The sequence below is a fragment of the Pelobates fuscus genome, chromosome 9 (genome assembly GCF_036172605.1).
Source record: "Pelobates fuscus isolate aPelFus1 chromosome 9, aPelFus1.pri, whole genome shotgun sequence".
Classification (NCBI taxonomy): Eukaryota; Metazoa; Chordata; class Amphibia; order Anura; family Pelobatidae; genus Pelobates; species Pelobates fuscus.
Genome location: NC_086325.1, coordinates 161089657 through 161105656, shown reverse-complemented (window position 1 = coordinate 161105656; position 16000 = coordinate 161089657). Strand labels below are relative to the sequence as shown.

Sequence of the window (16000 nt, the reverse complement as noted above, 5' to 3'; positions counted from 1 at the left end):
GGTCTCCTCGATTCTCTCACGCCAGCGGTCTCCTCGATTCTCTCACGCCAGCGGTCTCCTCGATTCTCTCACGCCAGCGGTCTCCTCGATTCTCTCACGCCAGCGGTCTCCTCGATTCTCTCACGCCAGCGGTCTCCTCGATTCTCTCACGCCAGCGGTCTCCTCGATTCTCTCACGCCAGCGGTCTCCTCGATTCTCTCACGCCAGCGGTCTCCTCGATTCTCTCACGCCAGCGGTCTCCTCGATTCTCTCACGCCAGCGGTCTCCTCGATTCTCTCACGCCAGCGGTCTCCTCGATTCTCTCACGCCAGCGGTCTCCTCGATTCTCTCACGCCAGCGGTCTCCTCGATTCTCTCACGCCAGCGGTCTCCTCGATTCTCTCACGCCAGCGGTCTCCTCGATTCTCTCACGCCAGCGGTCTCCTCGATTCTCTCACGCCAGCGGTCTCCTCGATTCTCTCACGCCAGCGGTCTCCTCGATTCTCTCACGCCAGCGGTCTCCTCGATTCTCTCACGCCAGCGGTCTCCTCGATTCTCTCACGCCAGCGGTCTCCTCGATTCTCTCACGCCAGCGGTCTCCTCGATTCTCTCACGCCAGCGGTCTCCTCGATTCTCTCACGCCAGCGGTCTCCTCGATTCTCTCACGCCACCGGTCTCCTCGATTCTCTCACGCCACCGGTCTCCTCGATTCTATCCCGCCACCGGTCTCCTCGATTCTCCCCTCCACACTATCAGTGTCCATGCACTATTCTCCCTCCCACCTCCAGTCTCCTCCATTCCCCCCACACCTTCAGTATCCATATTCTCAATCCAGTCTCCGCTATTCCCCCTACCAACTTCAGTCTCCACTATTCCCCTAGCACCTCCAGTCTCCACTATTCCCCTAGCACCTCCAGTCTCCACTATTCCCCTAGCACCTCCAGTCTCTACTACTCATCTAGCACCTCCAGTCTCTACTACTCATCTAGCACCTCCAGTCTCTACTACTCATCTAGCACCTCCAGTCTCTACTACTCATCTAGCACCTCCAGTCTCTACTACTCATCTAGCACCTCCAGTCTCTACTACTCATCTAGCACCTCCAGTCTCTACTACTCATCTAGCACCTCCAGTCTCTACTACTCATCTAGCACCTCCAGTCTCTACTACTCATCTAGCACCTCCAGTCTCTACTACTCATCTAGCACCTCCAGTCTCTACTACTCCCCTAGCACCTCCAGTCTCCACTACTCCCCTAGCACCTCCAGTCTCCTCTATTCCCACTACCAATTCCAGTCTCCACTATTCCCCTAGCACCTCCAGTCTCTACTACTCCCCTAGCACCTCCAGTCTCTACTACTCCCCTAGCACCTCCAGTCTCTACTACTCCCCTAGCACCTCCAGTCTCTACTACTCCCCTAGCACCTCCAGTCTCTACTACTCCCCTAGCACCTCCAGTCTCTACTACTCCCCTAGCACCTCCAGTCTCTACTACTCCCCTAGCACCTCCAGACTCTACTACACCCCTAGCACCTCCAGTCTCTACTACTCCCCTAGCACCTCCAGTCTCTACTACTCATCTAGCACCTCCAGTCTCTACTACTCATCTAGCACCTCCAGTCTCTACTACTCATCTAGCACCTCCAGTCTCTACTACTCCCCTAGCACCTCCAGTCTCTACTACTCCCCTAGCACCTCCGGTCTCTACTACTCCCCTAGCACCTCCGGTCTCTACTACTACCCTAGCACCTCCGGTCTCTACTACTCCCCTAGCACCTCCAGTCTCCTTTATTCCAGGGGATTTAACCACGGTTAGCACTACTTTTTCTTGGCTATATAAATCAGAAGAGTTGATAACAAAGTTTAACATTTTAGACTATAATAACTGGGAAAATCTCAATCTCGAAGGTTTGCCAACTCAGCTCCTGTGACTACGGTTTGAAATTCAGAAACCAAGTCACCCCACCTGCCTGTATTTTTAAATAACCCCGAAAACTAACGTTACAGTTACAGCTGATGATATAGATGGCTATTTTCCCGTTGATGTTCATTTAGAATGAGAAAGAACAGTTTGTTTCTTTAGAGACCTAGTCAGGACACGTCCCAACAACAGCTGTACCAGACAAAAGTCCCATAAAAACAGCCATAAAAAATGCATTGTTTAGAAGATGAAGGAAACTTGGATTCAATGTTAGACTGTATTCTTTAAAGCTCAACCATCCCGGCTTCTGTTACGCATTCTATGAGCTGGATGAGAACAAACTAAGGCGTTCGGCATCTGAAATATAGCCGAAGGTTAAGGCTCTCTAATTAAAATGGAAAGACATCCTCTGAACAGCTTAGTGGTATGAACATTTAAACCATATAAAATAGCAAGTGCAGAGGGACCTTGATAAATAAAGACCTCTTTACAGCTATGCACTATGGTCCTGGTATTGATTTATTGATCCATTGTGTTTTATATTAAAAAAAAAAAAATCCCAAATTCCCCCCACCCCGCAACATTCGTATCCAGTTCTAAAGTTACTGCCAAGGTAAATTAGGTACTATGTTACCTTAATCCCCTCTGTCTGAAGAACTATGGCTCCGTCGGAATGTTATTGTCTAACAGTGCTTTAAATCTACTTTATATTTATCGGCTGTATCTCAGCCATCAGGAAGATGGGTCCATTAGGTTAAACACTCTTTACATTTACAGAACACATTTGCACATAGGAACCATATACACCCTGTTCCAAATTATTATGCAAATTCTATTTAAGTGTCACAAAGATTAAATATTTTGTTTTTCAGTTTAACTCATGGATGGCATTGTGTCTCGGGGCTCTTTTGATCACTGAAAACAATCTTGGACACCTGTGATATTTAGATTGCCAGGTGAGCCCAATTTAAGGAAAAACTACTAAAGGAGGGTGTTCCACATTATTAAGCAGAGCACCATTTTCATGCAATATGGGGAAGAAAAAGGATCTCTCTGCTGCCAAAAAGAGTGAAATAGTTCAATGCCTTGGACGACGTATGAAAACATTAGATATTTCACGAAAACGTAAGCGTGATCATCGCACTATTAAGAGATTTGTGGCTGATTCGGAGCACAGACGGGTTTGTGCAGATAAAGGCACATTGAGGAAGCTTTCTGCCAGATCCATGCATCGGGTCCTGAAAGCAGCTGCTAAAATACCATTACATAGCAGCAAACAGATATTTGAAGCTGCTGGTGCCTCTGGAGTCCCACGGACATCAAGGTGTAGAGTCCTCCAGAGTCTTGCAAATGTGCATAAACCTTATATTCGGCCACCACTATCCAATGCTCACAAGCAGAAATGGCTGCATTGGGCAGAAAAATACATGAAGACTAATTTTCAAACAGTCCTGTTCAATGATGAGTGCCGTGCAACCCTTGATGGTCCAGATGGATGGAGTAGTAGATGGTTGGTGGACGGTCACCCTGTTCCAACAAGGCTGCGACGTCAGCAAGGCGGTGGTGGAGTCATGTTTTGGGCCGGAATCATGGGAAGAGAGCTGGTCAGCCCCTATAAGGTCCCCGAAGGTGTAAAGATGACCTCTGCAAAGTATGTGGAGTTTCTGACTGACCACTTTCTTCCCTGGTACAGAAGGAAGAACTATTCTTTCCGTAATAAAATCATCTTCATGCATGACAATGCACCATCTCATGCTGCAAAGAATACCTCTGCATCAATGGCTGCTATGGGGATAAAAGGAGAGAAAGTCATGGTGTGGCCTACATCCTCCCCTGACCTCAATCCTATTGAGAACCTTTGGAGCATCCTCAAGCAAAAGATCTATGAGGGTGGGAGGCAGTTTACATCCAGACAGCAGCTCTGGGAGGCTATTTTGACATCTTGCAAACAAATTCAAGCAGAAACTGTCCAAAAACTCACAAGTTCAATGGATGCAAGACTTGTGAAGCTTCTATCAAATAAGGGGTCCTATGTTAAAATGTAACGCGACCTGTTAAAATGTTTAAAAAGTTAAAATGTTATAAGTTTGATTGAAATAGCTTTTGATTTCAGTAAATATGCTGCAAACACAACAAATTACAATTTTCAGTTCTTTACAACCTATAAAGTGTTTTGAAACTTACTGTGCGTAATAATTTGGAACAGTGCATTATACGTTTTTTATGTTTATAAAAAATACTGTTTTCAATAGGTTTTTCAATAAAATTTGAATTGTACTCGTAATAGTTGATAACATGAGAATTATGCTGACTGTTATTTACATCAATTATTTAGGTAAATGAGAAAAATATCATTTGCATAATAATTTGGAACAGGGTGTAGATTCTGAAAAATACATTCGCATGTGTTAGACGTGGCTTGCACAAATAGACGACTGGCATTTATTCCCTTTACAGGCCGATATACGTTTAGTAGCATTAACATCTCATGTAAATAATAAAAACTATGCTGGAAGAACGAGTGCGAGACGTGTAAAAACAATGCAAGAACAATATAGTATTGTGGCTAGAGTCCAATTCTGTGGTGCTTATCGTGATCCCTGAATCTGGTTAAAGTATTTAATTCAGGAGATAAAAAAAAATCTTATCTCACAACATGAAGGCCACACAAGCAGGTCACACATTTCTCAACAGCTGAAAGCCCTTGTGATAGATCCCAGGCAGAAATCTCCCACGTTCTTAATGCACCTGGTCTCAAAGTGCATTACAGGTATAGACAAGGTGTGACATCTTTAACCCCTTAAGGACACATGACGTGTGTGACACGTCATGATTCCCTTTTATTCCAGAAGTTTGGTCCTTAAGGGGTTAAAGTATATATATATATATATATGTATTAAGGCCTTTTGGCCTGTAATTGTGGGAGGGGCGTATGACTCACCTTCTACCTACTTAAGGGACACCCCTTACCTGGCTCCATACCGTTCGAGGTCAGCGCTGCATCCTGAATCCACTTCCAGTTCACGGACGGCGCCATCTTGTTTTCGGAAAAAAAAATGCGGTTCGTTGGTGTTAGCGGTGTCCAGGAAACTCCTTACAGGTTTTCCGCCCGTCCAGCCACGCACAAAACCCGGTCTTCATCGCTGACTAAGTCCACAGGACTTCTAAATCGTAAGTCCGTCGCCCGGATCACTTCCCACGGCGTCGCGATTTTAAACGGCCTTACTTTACGGCCACACGTTTTACGGCCAAGCCACAGGCAAATTAACCCTCGGGCTTCCGGCAATTATCTATATACATCTATGTACTGACAACAGCATCAGATTCCTTTCTCCCTCATATCAGTATTTTAAACTTTGTTTTTTACTTGTTTCTATTTTCTTTATAATGATTACGTTTTACTGACATATGGATTTAGACTATCCTTCCTTATTATAATTTATATAAGGGTTATATAGGTTATTGATTAAAATGTGTTATTCAGGGGGCGGGGCCGGACCGCCATGCCGAGAGGTCGCACACAAGGCGAGCTCCGGCAGAAAAATGTCTTTAAAGCCTGTAAAAAGCTCAAAACGACCTACCTGCAGTCTGGCAGAAGCGGTCCTGCGGGCAAAGAGGCGCTGGTGCTGAGGCCAATCTAAATACAAGCGATCGGACACTGGAAAAGGCACATCGGCACAGCCACATCTGAGGCCTACACGGGCGGTGAGTGAGGTGGACGGCCGCCGCCTTGCTATCCTGCCCGGTGGGTTCCACTCGGACCTCTGAAGCCACGTGGTAGAGGCCTCGTTCCCCCCCCTTTGGACCGGTGGGGGTCATCCCGGTCCCAGGGGACTGTTCCCGCGGCCCGAAGAACCCAGAGTGAGGAGGAACCTCCGCTGCCAACATGGCGGTTTATGGAGCAAAACTATAATGGCGGCAAAGAAAGGAACCACCAGAGCAAAGCAGATCAGCACCGTTAGGAAACCACGGATGACGGACAGGCAGAGGGGTTCCCCCAGACCGCTACACCCGACCTGCAAACATGCGGGAACCCGGAACCCAGCGGTGACATACAGCCGGTATCTGCTACCCGACCGCACACCACACAGCGCCGACAACCCTGCTGCCATATCGGACACCCCAGTGCTCTAAATCACCCCCTGGGGAGGATTGGGCAGCTGCAAGGGACTACAACCGAAAGGCACACTAACCCCTCTCACCACCTTCCATGCTGGTCAAATTATGCTGAACACATCCCTACCACACTGAAGGCCCAGCAGATCGGGACTCGGGTAAGCCTGTACCATCTGGGGGTACCCCTGAGGAACTGGGCCGCGGGACTGACTCCTGACCCCCCTACCATCTACACAAGCGGTGAAGTCCTCTCTACACCCCAAGCGGTTAACACATATAAGCTGAGCTTCAAAGCTATACCTAACCTGAACTATCAAAGGCCAGGTTCGTTGCTGGTACATAAAATGCAAACCTCTCGCCTGGGCACATTTAACCCTCATAGCGCTGCTTTGTCTAGTGTAGCCTGACATGTTTAAGCTCTCTGTTATTTTATTTTTTTCTAAGGATCCAAAGCGACATTGAAGTATACTGGCGCAAATGCTTATTATTAACCTCAAGTATGCTTGTATTACCAGAATCAATAGCTTAAACTCATATCTTTAATATAAAAATGTGCTGTCATATCACATGCCATGCTAAATCTAATGTTCCTAATATACTTGCTAATGCTGTTGTGGCATCGCAAGAAAATGTAACATGTCTCTCCATGCACAAGAAAAATAAAGAATTAAAAAAAAAAAAAATGTGTTATTCAGATTGAATTCTTAGTAATAATAGAATGGTCATGTTATACATATATAACTGGCGTCCCAGTTTCCCCCACCAAAACCGAAGGACCAGATACAGTCATCACTTTCCTAGGAATCATACTAGACTCAGCCAACATGCAAGCCAGCCTGCCACACACCAAGATAGAGAACATTCTTACCAACATCAACCTTTACTTACACCTCGGTACTTACAACCGCAAAGAATTACAATCTCTACTTGGGTCACTGAATTTTGCCATGCGCATTATACCTCAGGGCCGGGCTTTCATCTCACGACTCCTACACATGTTCCCACTGTTTAGCAATGATGCACACAGGTTACCCCTGGATACCCAGGCCACAGCAGACCTACTTATGTGGAGAAACCTTTTAACCACCTGGAATGGGAAAAGCATGTTCCTCCCTGAATTGTCTGACTCTTCACCTACCATCTGGTCAGACGCGGCGTCTACCACAGGTTTTGCAGCAATTTACGGGAATGAATGGCTTTGGGGTAGTTGGCCTCCAGAGGTTCAGGACCTGGAGAGTTTTTCAACTACCTCAGCTCTATTTGAGATATATCCCATTGTGGCAGCTGCTGTGACATGGGGGCATCTATGGGCAGGTTCCTCAGTACGTTGCTACTCAGACAACCAAGCAACATGCCACATCATAAACAAAGGTCGATCCAAATCACTGACCATTATGAGGTTCTTGAGGAAACTCACCTGGCTGGCTGCGTGTCACAATTTCTTCTTGCTTTGTGTGCATGTCCCAGGTGTATGCAACACGGCTGCTGACCATTTGTCTCGTTTCAATTTACAGGCTTTTCGACAAATACTTCTGTCAGCTGCACGCACAGCCACGACCACTCCACCTTTCCACCAACTAGTAATGGACTAGATGCTATAATGCAACATAGCAGGACATTATTACAATTAGCACTATCCTCCAATACCCGGAAGACCTATGACAGGGCTTTCCTTCTATTCAAAAGATTTCTGTCATCACACAATATCGCACAACCTTTCATTATGACATCCTTGTTGGGTTTTGCTTCCTTTTGCCACCTCAATCTCAAATTATCATACAACACAATCAAGCTATATCTAACAGGCATACAACATCACATGTTAACATTACAACCAAACAACACAAGTTTCATGTCCTCCTACCAGATCAAAAATATTCTTAGGGGTATTCAGAGATCCGAACCCCCACGTACTGCGCAAAGGCTACCCTTAGACGTCAATATTTTCAAAGATCTATCCAAACTACTAGATTTAAAACCCTTTGCCAACAACACAAACCTTGTTATTAAAACCGCCATCTATATGGCTTTTTATGGGTTTTTAAGACCAAGAGAATTTACCGCCATCAACACAACCCAGTCCACTCACATTCTGCTTCACTCACACTTAACAAAACACATGGATTACTATATCTTGGCTCTGCATCACTCCAAAACCAATCAACACGCACCTCCGGTAGAGGTTAGATACTATCCTACCCACAACGAGTGGTGCCCCGTCACATTACTGGACACATATACCCAGGTTTTACAAGCATCACCATCTCAACCACTTTTCTGTCTACAAGGTTCGGTACTCACTACCACCACCTTCATGACCCACGTCAGGTCATTACTTACACAACTAGGCCTAAAAGCAACTAACTATTCGGGCCACTCCTTCCGCATAGGAGCAGCCACTACAGCGACCAGTGCAAACATTCCAGTACATGTTATCAAGTCACTAGGGCGCTGGAAGTCTTCTGCATACTCTAGATACATACCTAACCCAGTACAAGAAGTTAGAAATGCCTTTCAAGATATGTCTGGTTAAAGTATGTATATTGCTCGTAATAAATTAGATTTTCTACTTTTGCCCTCTTTATTTACAGGCTGACCTCATCGTTGGTTCCGGCACACCACAACCGACTTGCTCTTAATAACATCCCACACCTAACAGTGTTTGTATCTTCTGTACTATCATGAGCCCTTTACACAAGTATTAAGGCCTTTTGGCCTGTAATTGTGGGAGGGGCGTATGACTCACCTTCTACCTACTTAAGGGACACCCCTTACCTGGTTCCATACCGTTCGAGGTCAGCGCTGCATCACCCTCCCACCCACTCCTCTTTATCAACTCCTTTTTCTTACATTTCTTCTTGGTGGGCCCTCTTTATTTACAGGCCTACCTCAACGTCGGTTCAGGCACACCACAACCGACTTGCTCTTTTAATACCATCCCACACCTAACAGTGTTTGTATCTTCTGTACTATCATGAGCCCTTTACACAAATATATATATATATATATATATATATATATATATATATAAATATAAATATAAAACACAGAGTGACGTACATTAAAATCTCCTAGCACTTCCCCTACCATTAAACTCCCACTCCAAAAAAAGACTCCCTTATCAAATGTATGTACACAGCTCAGCCACTGACAATACTGAGTGATCTGAACTACAAAACAATCTGCATTAGGAGAGTACACACAGAGAGAGATATATTAAGGTTACTACTACCAGTTAGTAGTTTTTCTGCCTGTCTGCAGCCAGGTTGTGAATTAGAAGCCGCTCACTCAGTGCTGTTGGGGCTGAGACTGTACATACATTTGATAAGGAAGAATTTTTCTGGAGTGAGGGGGTGTGGCTAAGGAGGCAGGGCTTATGGAGCAGTATTCTGCAAAACATGTTTTTTTTTTGTCCAGATTTTAGCTAACAAAAAAAATACAGTTTTTATTGAGGCCAAAATCTGTTAATGCATTATTGTTGTATTGATGCCTAGGGCCCAGGATGTCGGTATCTCAAATGGCAGAAGGAGCCCAATGGTTTCTGCGTCTCTGTGCATTTTCCTGACATTGATCATTACGTGAATCCTCGCTGTATTCTGATTGGGTGCATGGTGTTTAGAAATACTCAAAACGTGGTTGTGTATTAAAATGCGAATCAAAATTTGTTCTGTGTTTTCCTGTAGTTTCATGAGCTGCATCCTCTTAATTTAAAATCAAACTAAATATTACCAATTACCCTCTGCCAATAGTACAAGAGGAAAAACACTATTACAGAGAGAGTGTATCAGTCTATAATAGTTCGGTAACTGGAATATGTAATGGTATAAATACTGAGCCTATTAAAGCAAGTACTTTTCAAAAATGATTATTTAGAGCACTTAAAGGACGCAGCTCATAAATCATGTTTAGTTTTGCATTCCCCTTGGCAGCAGCTGTCGAGCACATAGGCCAAAGTAAGCTTGTATGAATGTTTTTCCTTAACAGCCCCACGCGCCTAAACAAACATGGGCCACGTACCTCTGGGGTGCCGGAGGTGGCAGTCACCCCTGCCATCAAGCCATTTCTTTTATACATGCTCCCCCACGGGACTCAGGGAGATTAGATCAGTCTCAGCTGGTGACGGACCATGACAGACGGAGATTACCTGCAGAGTAAAACGGAACAAACATTAGTCGCGTCTGCGAGCAGAAACACATACGTCTTGGCTTCCGAGTGTTTTCACGGGTGCAGTGTGTGTAATACATATTAAAATTGCTATTAAGATAAATATTTTCTTTGCTGGGAATTTGCTAGACGGATCAGCAGAAGGGAATTACCTCCAAAAGCGCGATGGGCAAAGGACTTAATGCAGCAGCTTAAGAAATTAAAAGTCACACCTAAACTGGCGATGTTGTAATTACACCTGCAAGGAACCGCTGTCAGTCAAAACCCCTGTCCTGTTACAAGGGAGATTCTGCAGCAGCCAAGGCTTGCCCTAGCAAAGAATATGAATGACGTTTCTAGTCCGTTCTCACACCGGTTTTCACAAAGAGCTGTCTTTAGACTGTAATGGTTTATAAAATGGCGATGTGTTCATTTGCCCCTCCATTTAAAACCTACCATGTTTGAGTGCACAACAACAAAGTTGGAATTTTTATTTCTAAAAAGCCAAGGAAAATACAACTGGTTCTAGAAGCTTATCCATGTGACAATATTGCATAAAGTTTTTGACTCACTATAACTCACGGTTTATTGACCAGGGTCCTTTAACATAAATTTAGAAAGGTGGATAATTAAATTAGATTAGATAATGCACTCCAAGGTGATGTCTGTAAGACATGTAGGTCCTCCTGAAATTTAGACAAACTTTTTTCAACATGTGTGAGAGGCTGTATATACACGTCTTATACATCCTTGTATTTATCTCTACAACAGAAAAGCAATGGTCAGTCGACTAAAAACAGGAATGCTTACCCAAGCCTTATTTATTAGGTTTTTCTAAATCAAGCATGTCAAACTCGCGACCCGAGGGCCGCATACGACCCACAATGATCAACTTTGCGGCCCGGTGAGCCGCGAGGACATGCTTAGTGCTAAAGCAGAGTAGGCACATGCGTTCTCCACATTGCAGACGCCTACTTTGCTAAAATGTACCCGGCCAGGGAGGAGAGGTCGCTGGAGGAGCTCAGTCTTCCTGCTCCTCACTGCTCCCTCGGGTGCTCCGTCTGTAGTGGTGCTGGAATATGACGTCATATTCCAGCACCCGACATCACAAAAATACGAGTGAGGGAGCAGGAAGGAGATCTCCAGATAGAAGATCCCTACTGGACCCCAGGGAGAGGTCCCACACCAGCTCCCAAAGGTAGGGAGCAATAAATAAAATGATGTGAGTGTGTGCAAGAATGTGTAAATGTGTGTCTGTCAGTGAGTGAGTGAGTGTGTGCCTCTGTGTGTGTGTGTCTGTGAGCAGGGGTGTATCCTGGTTTTGTGCTGCCCTAGGCAGGACAAAACTCAGGCGCCCCCTCACCCCCACCCCACCCCCCCCCCCCACCCCCACCCAACCCTTCCCCCGCCTTCTAAATACACACACACTGACAGATACGCATCCATTAGCTAACTGTTAGCTAATGGATGCGTATCTGTCAGTGTGTGTGTGTGTGAGTGTATGAGTGTGTCTGTGTGTGAGTGTGTCTGTTAGTGAGTGTGTCTGTTAGTGAGTGTGTCTGTTAGTGAGTGTGTCTGTTAGCTGCTAACAGACACACTCACACACTCACTAACAGACACACTCACACACACTGACATACACACACTAACAGACACACACAGTCAGACACACACACACTCTAACAGACAAACACACACTCACACTCACTAACAGACGCACACTAACAGACACACTCACACACACTAACAGACACACACAGTCAGACACACTAACAGACACTCTCAAACTCACTAACAGACACACTCACACACACTAACAGACACACTCACACACACTAACAGACACACTCACACACACTAACAGACACACACAGTCAGACACACTCACACACACTAACAGACACACACACACACTAACAGACACACACACACTAACAGACACACTCACTCACATTAACTCATTTTTTTTTTTATTTACCCCCCCCAGCCTCCTTACCTTTGGGAATGCTGGGGGGGTTCTCCCTCTCCCTGGGGTCTAGTGGGGCTGCCGGTCGGGCTGCTGGGCTGGTTGCTGGGCGGGCGGCTGGCGAGGGAGCACTTTCTCTGAGCTGTCTGCTCAGCTCCCTCGCGCGCCGCAGAGTGAGGCTGGGAGGCGGAGCCGGAATATGACGTCATATTCCGGCTCCCAGCCTCACTCTGCGGCGTGCGAGGGAGCTGAGCAGACAGCTCAGAGAAAGTGCTCCCTCGCCAGCCGCCCGCCCAGCAACCAGCCCAGCAGCCACCAGCCCAGGATGTCTGTTAGCCGCAAGGCTAACAAGGCATTTGCCCTGGGCGTTTGGGGGCGGCTTTTTTTGCCGCCCCCTGGAAAATGCCGCCCAAGGCAAATGCCTTGTTTGCCTCGCGGCAAATACACCCCTGTCTGTGAGTATGTGTGTGTGTCTTTCAGTATTGTGATGGCCGTGGCTAGACAGTGGAGGACCATGGAGGCACGCAATGCCACGTCACATTCCCTCATGACGTCGACCTGCTCCACCTTCACAGGGTTTCCAAAAGTAGCGAGAGGATCCACTTTGGCACAGGGTGCAGAAGGCTCCATTTAGGGTATATCAGAGGCCGGTCTCAGGAGTCGCATACTGGCAGCGGCAATGTGAGTGGAGTCCTCTTGTTGGTTAGAGGGAGGTGCTGGGATTTAGTAGAGGGGAGGACTGGGATTTAGTAGAGGGAGTGGGGACTGGGATTAAGTGTGGTTTAGTAGAGGGGGGTGTAGATTGTTTTTTTTATACTGTACTTTTCAAAATAAATCTACGTTTCTATGAAAATGTAAGTTTGTTTTTTTTGCGGCCCACATAAACTTAAACCTTGTTTATTTGGCCCATGCTAGACTTTGAGTTTGACATGCCTGTTCTAAATGGTACCAACAATTCAATAGTGTCCACTACTGAATACTAATCAAATATTAATATTTACAGAGTGCCAACAAATTCTGCAGTGCTGTCTGATCGCTTTACAAGTCACAACAAATTAATTTGGATAAATTGTATCTCAGAAACTTATGATCTCCTGGGATTTTAAAGCCCAACAGTCTAAAGTTCACAGAGAATGAAGAGAGAAAAAAGAAGCTTCCAGTAAGCAACAATTCTGCGATCAAAAACATTTTGTTAACGACAGAGGTTAGAGGAGAATGACGACATGGGTTCAAGATGAAGTAAACATTAGTAGCTTCATAGGTGCCAAGAGTCACGTATTTTGGGTTACTGTCCCAGCAAGGCCAGAGGGACCTGTCCCGCTTTTTGAAATCTGCCAGCAGACCGCTGTCCTGTATGGTGGGCAGGGAAGATTGGCAGGTATGTAATTGAAATATTCACACATTGCAACAGTGCTATACAGAATACACAACACAGCGAACCCTTAAAGTGGATGGGCTGCAGGAGACCATATCAGATCAATGTGGGCTGCAGGAGACCATATCAGATCAATGTGGGCAGCAGGAGACCATATCACATCAATGTGGGCTGCAGGAGATCATATCCGATCAATGTGGGCTGCAGGAGATCATATCCGATCAATGTGGGCTGCAGGAGATCATATCCGATCAATGTGGGCTGCAGGAGACCATATCCGATCAATGTGGGCAGCAGGAGACCATATCAGATCAATGTGGGCAGCAGGAGACCATATCAGATCAATGTGGGCAGCAGGAGACCATATCAGATCAATGTGGGCTGCAGGAGACCATGTCAGATCAATGTGGGCTGCAGGAGACCATATCAGATCAATGTGGGCTGCAGGAGACCATATCAGATCAATGTGGGCTGCAGGAGACCATATCAGATCAATGTGGGCTGCAGGAGACCATATCAGATCAATGTGGGCTGCAGGAGACCATATCAGATCAATGTGGGCTGCAGGAGACCATATCAGATCAATGTGGGCTGCAGGAGACCATATCAGATCAATGTGGGCTGCAGGAGACCATATCAGATCAATGTGGGCTGCAGGAGATCATATCAGATCAATGTGGGCTGCAGGAGACCATATCAGATCAATGTGGGCTGCAGGAGACCATATCAGATCAATGTGGGCTGCAGGAGACCATATATTAGATCAATGTGGGCTGCAGGAGACCATATATCAGATCAATGTGGGCTACAGGAGATCATATCAGATCAATGTGGGCTGCAGGAGATCATATCAGATCAATGTGGGCTGCAGGAGACCATATCAGATCAATGTGGGCTGCAGGAGACCATATCAGATCAATGTGGGCAGCAGGAGGTCATAATAGATCAATGTGGGCAGCAGGAGGCCATATCAGATCAATGTGGGCAGCAGGAGACCATATCAGATCAATGTTGGCAGCAGGAGACCATATCAGATCAATGTGGGCTGCAGGAGACCATATCAGATCAATGTGGGCTGCAGGAGACCATATCAGATCAATGTGGGCAGCAGGAGGTCATATCAGATCAATGTGGGCAGCAGGAGGCCACATCAGATCAATGTGGGCTGCAGGAGGCCATATCAGATCAATGTGGGCAGTAGGAGGCCATATCAGATCAATGTGGGCTGCAGGAGACCATATCAGATCAATGTGGGCTGCAGGAGACCATATCAGATCAATGTGGGCAGCAGGAGACCATATCAGATCAATGTGGGCTGCAGGAGACCATATCAGATCAACGTGGGCTGCAGGAGACCATATCAGATCAAAGTGGGCAGCAGGAGACCATATCAGATCAAAGTGGGCAGCAGGAGACCATATCAGATCAAAGTGGGCAGCAGGAGACCATATATCAGATCAATGTGGGCTGCAGGAGACCATATATTAGATCAATGTGGGCTGCAGGAGACCATATATCAGATCAATGTGGGCTACAGGAGATCATATCAGATCAATGTGGGCTGCAGGAGATCATATCAGATCAATGTGGGCTGCAGGAGATCATATCAGATCAATGTGGGCTGCAGGAGACCATATCAGATCAATGTGGGCTGCAGGAGACCATATCAGATCAATGTGGGCAGCAGGAGGTCATAATAGATCAATGTGGGCAGCAGGAGGCCATATCAGATCAATGTGGGCAGCAGGAGACCATATCAGATCAATGTGGGCAGCAGGAGACCATATCAGATCAATGTGGGCTGCAGGAGACCATATCAGATCAATGTGGGCTGCAGGAGACCATATCAGATCAATGTGGGCAGCAGGAGGTCATATCAGATCAATGTGGGCAGCAGGAGGCCACATCAGATCAATGTGGGCTGCAGGAGGCCATATCAGATCAATGTGGGCAGTAGGAGGCCATATCAGATCAATGTGGGCTGCAGGAGACCATATCAGATCAATGTGGGCTGCAGGAGACCATATCAGATCAATGTGGGCAGCAGGAGACCATATCAGATCAATGTGGGCTGCAGGAGACCATATCAGATCAACGTGGGCTGCAGGAGACCATATCAGATCAAAGTGGGCAGCAGGAGACCATATCAGATCAATGTGGGCAGCAGGAGACCATATCAGATCAACATAGGCAGCAGGAGACCATATCAGACCAAAGTGGGCAGCAGGAGACCATATCAGATCAACGTGGGCAGCAGGAGACCATATCAGATCAACGTGGGCAGCAGGAGACCATATCAGATCAACGTGGGCAGCAGGAGACCATATCAGATCAGTGTGGGCTGCAGGAGACCATATCAGATCAGTGTGGGCTGCAGGAGACCATATCAGATCAATGTGGGCTGCAGGAGACCATATCAGATCAATGTGGGCTGCAGGAGACCATATCAGATCAATGTGGGCTGCAGGAGACCATATCAGATCAATGTGGGCTGCAGGAGA

The 16000-nt window shown here is 46.4% G+C and overlaps 1 protein-coding gene across 4 annotated transcripts in view; it reads right to left on the bottom strand.

Annotated features, from left to right (window-relative positions):
• Nucleotides 1-16000, bottom strand: part of RALGPS1 (Ral GEF with PH domain and SH3 binding motif 1) — a 328055-nt gene that overhangs the window by 247517 nt on the left and 64538 nt on the right. For all 4 annotated transcript variants that reach the window (XM_063432901.1, XM_063432903.1, XM_063432904.1 and 1 more), the window contains exon 3: nucleotides 10033-10159. In XM_063432901.1, the coding sequence (XP_063288971.1) occupies nucleotides 10033-10089 (57 nt within the window). In that variant the 5' untranslated portion in view covers nucleotides 10090-10159. The remainder of the gene's footprint in view (nucleotides 1-10032; nucleotides 10160-16000) is intronic.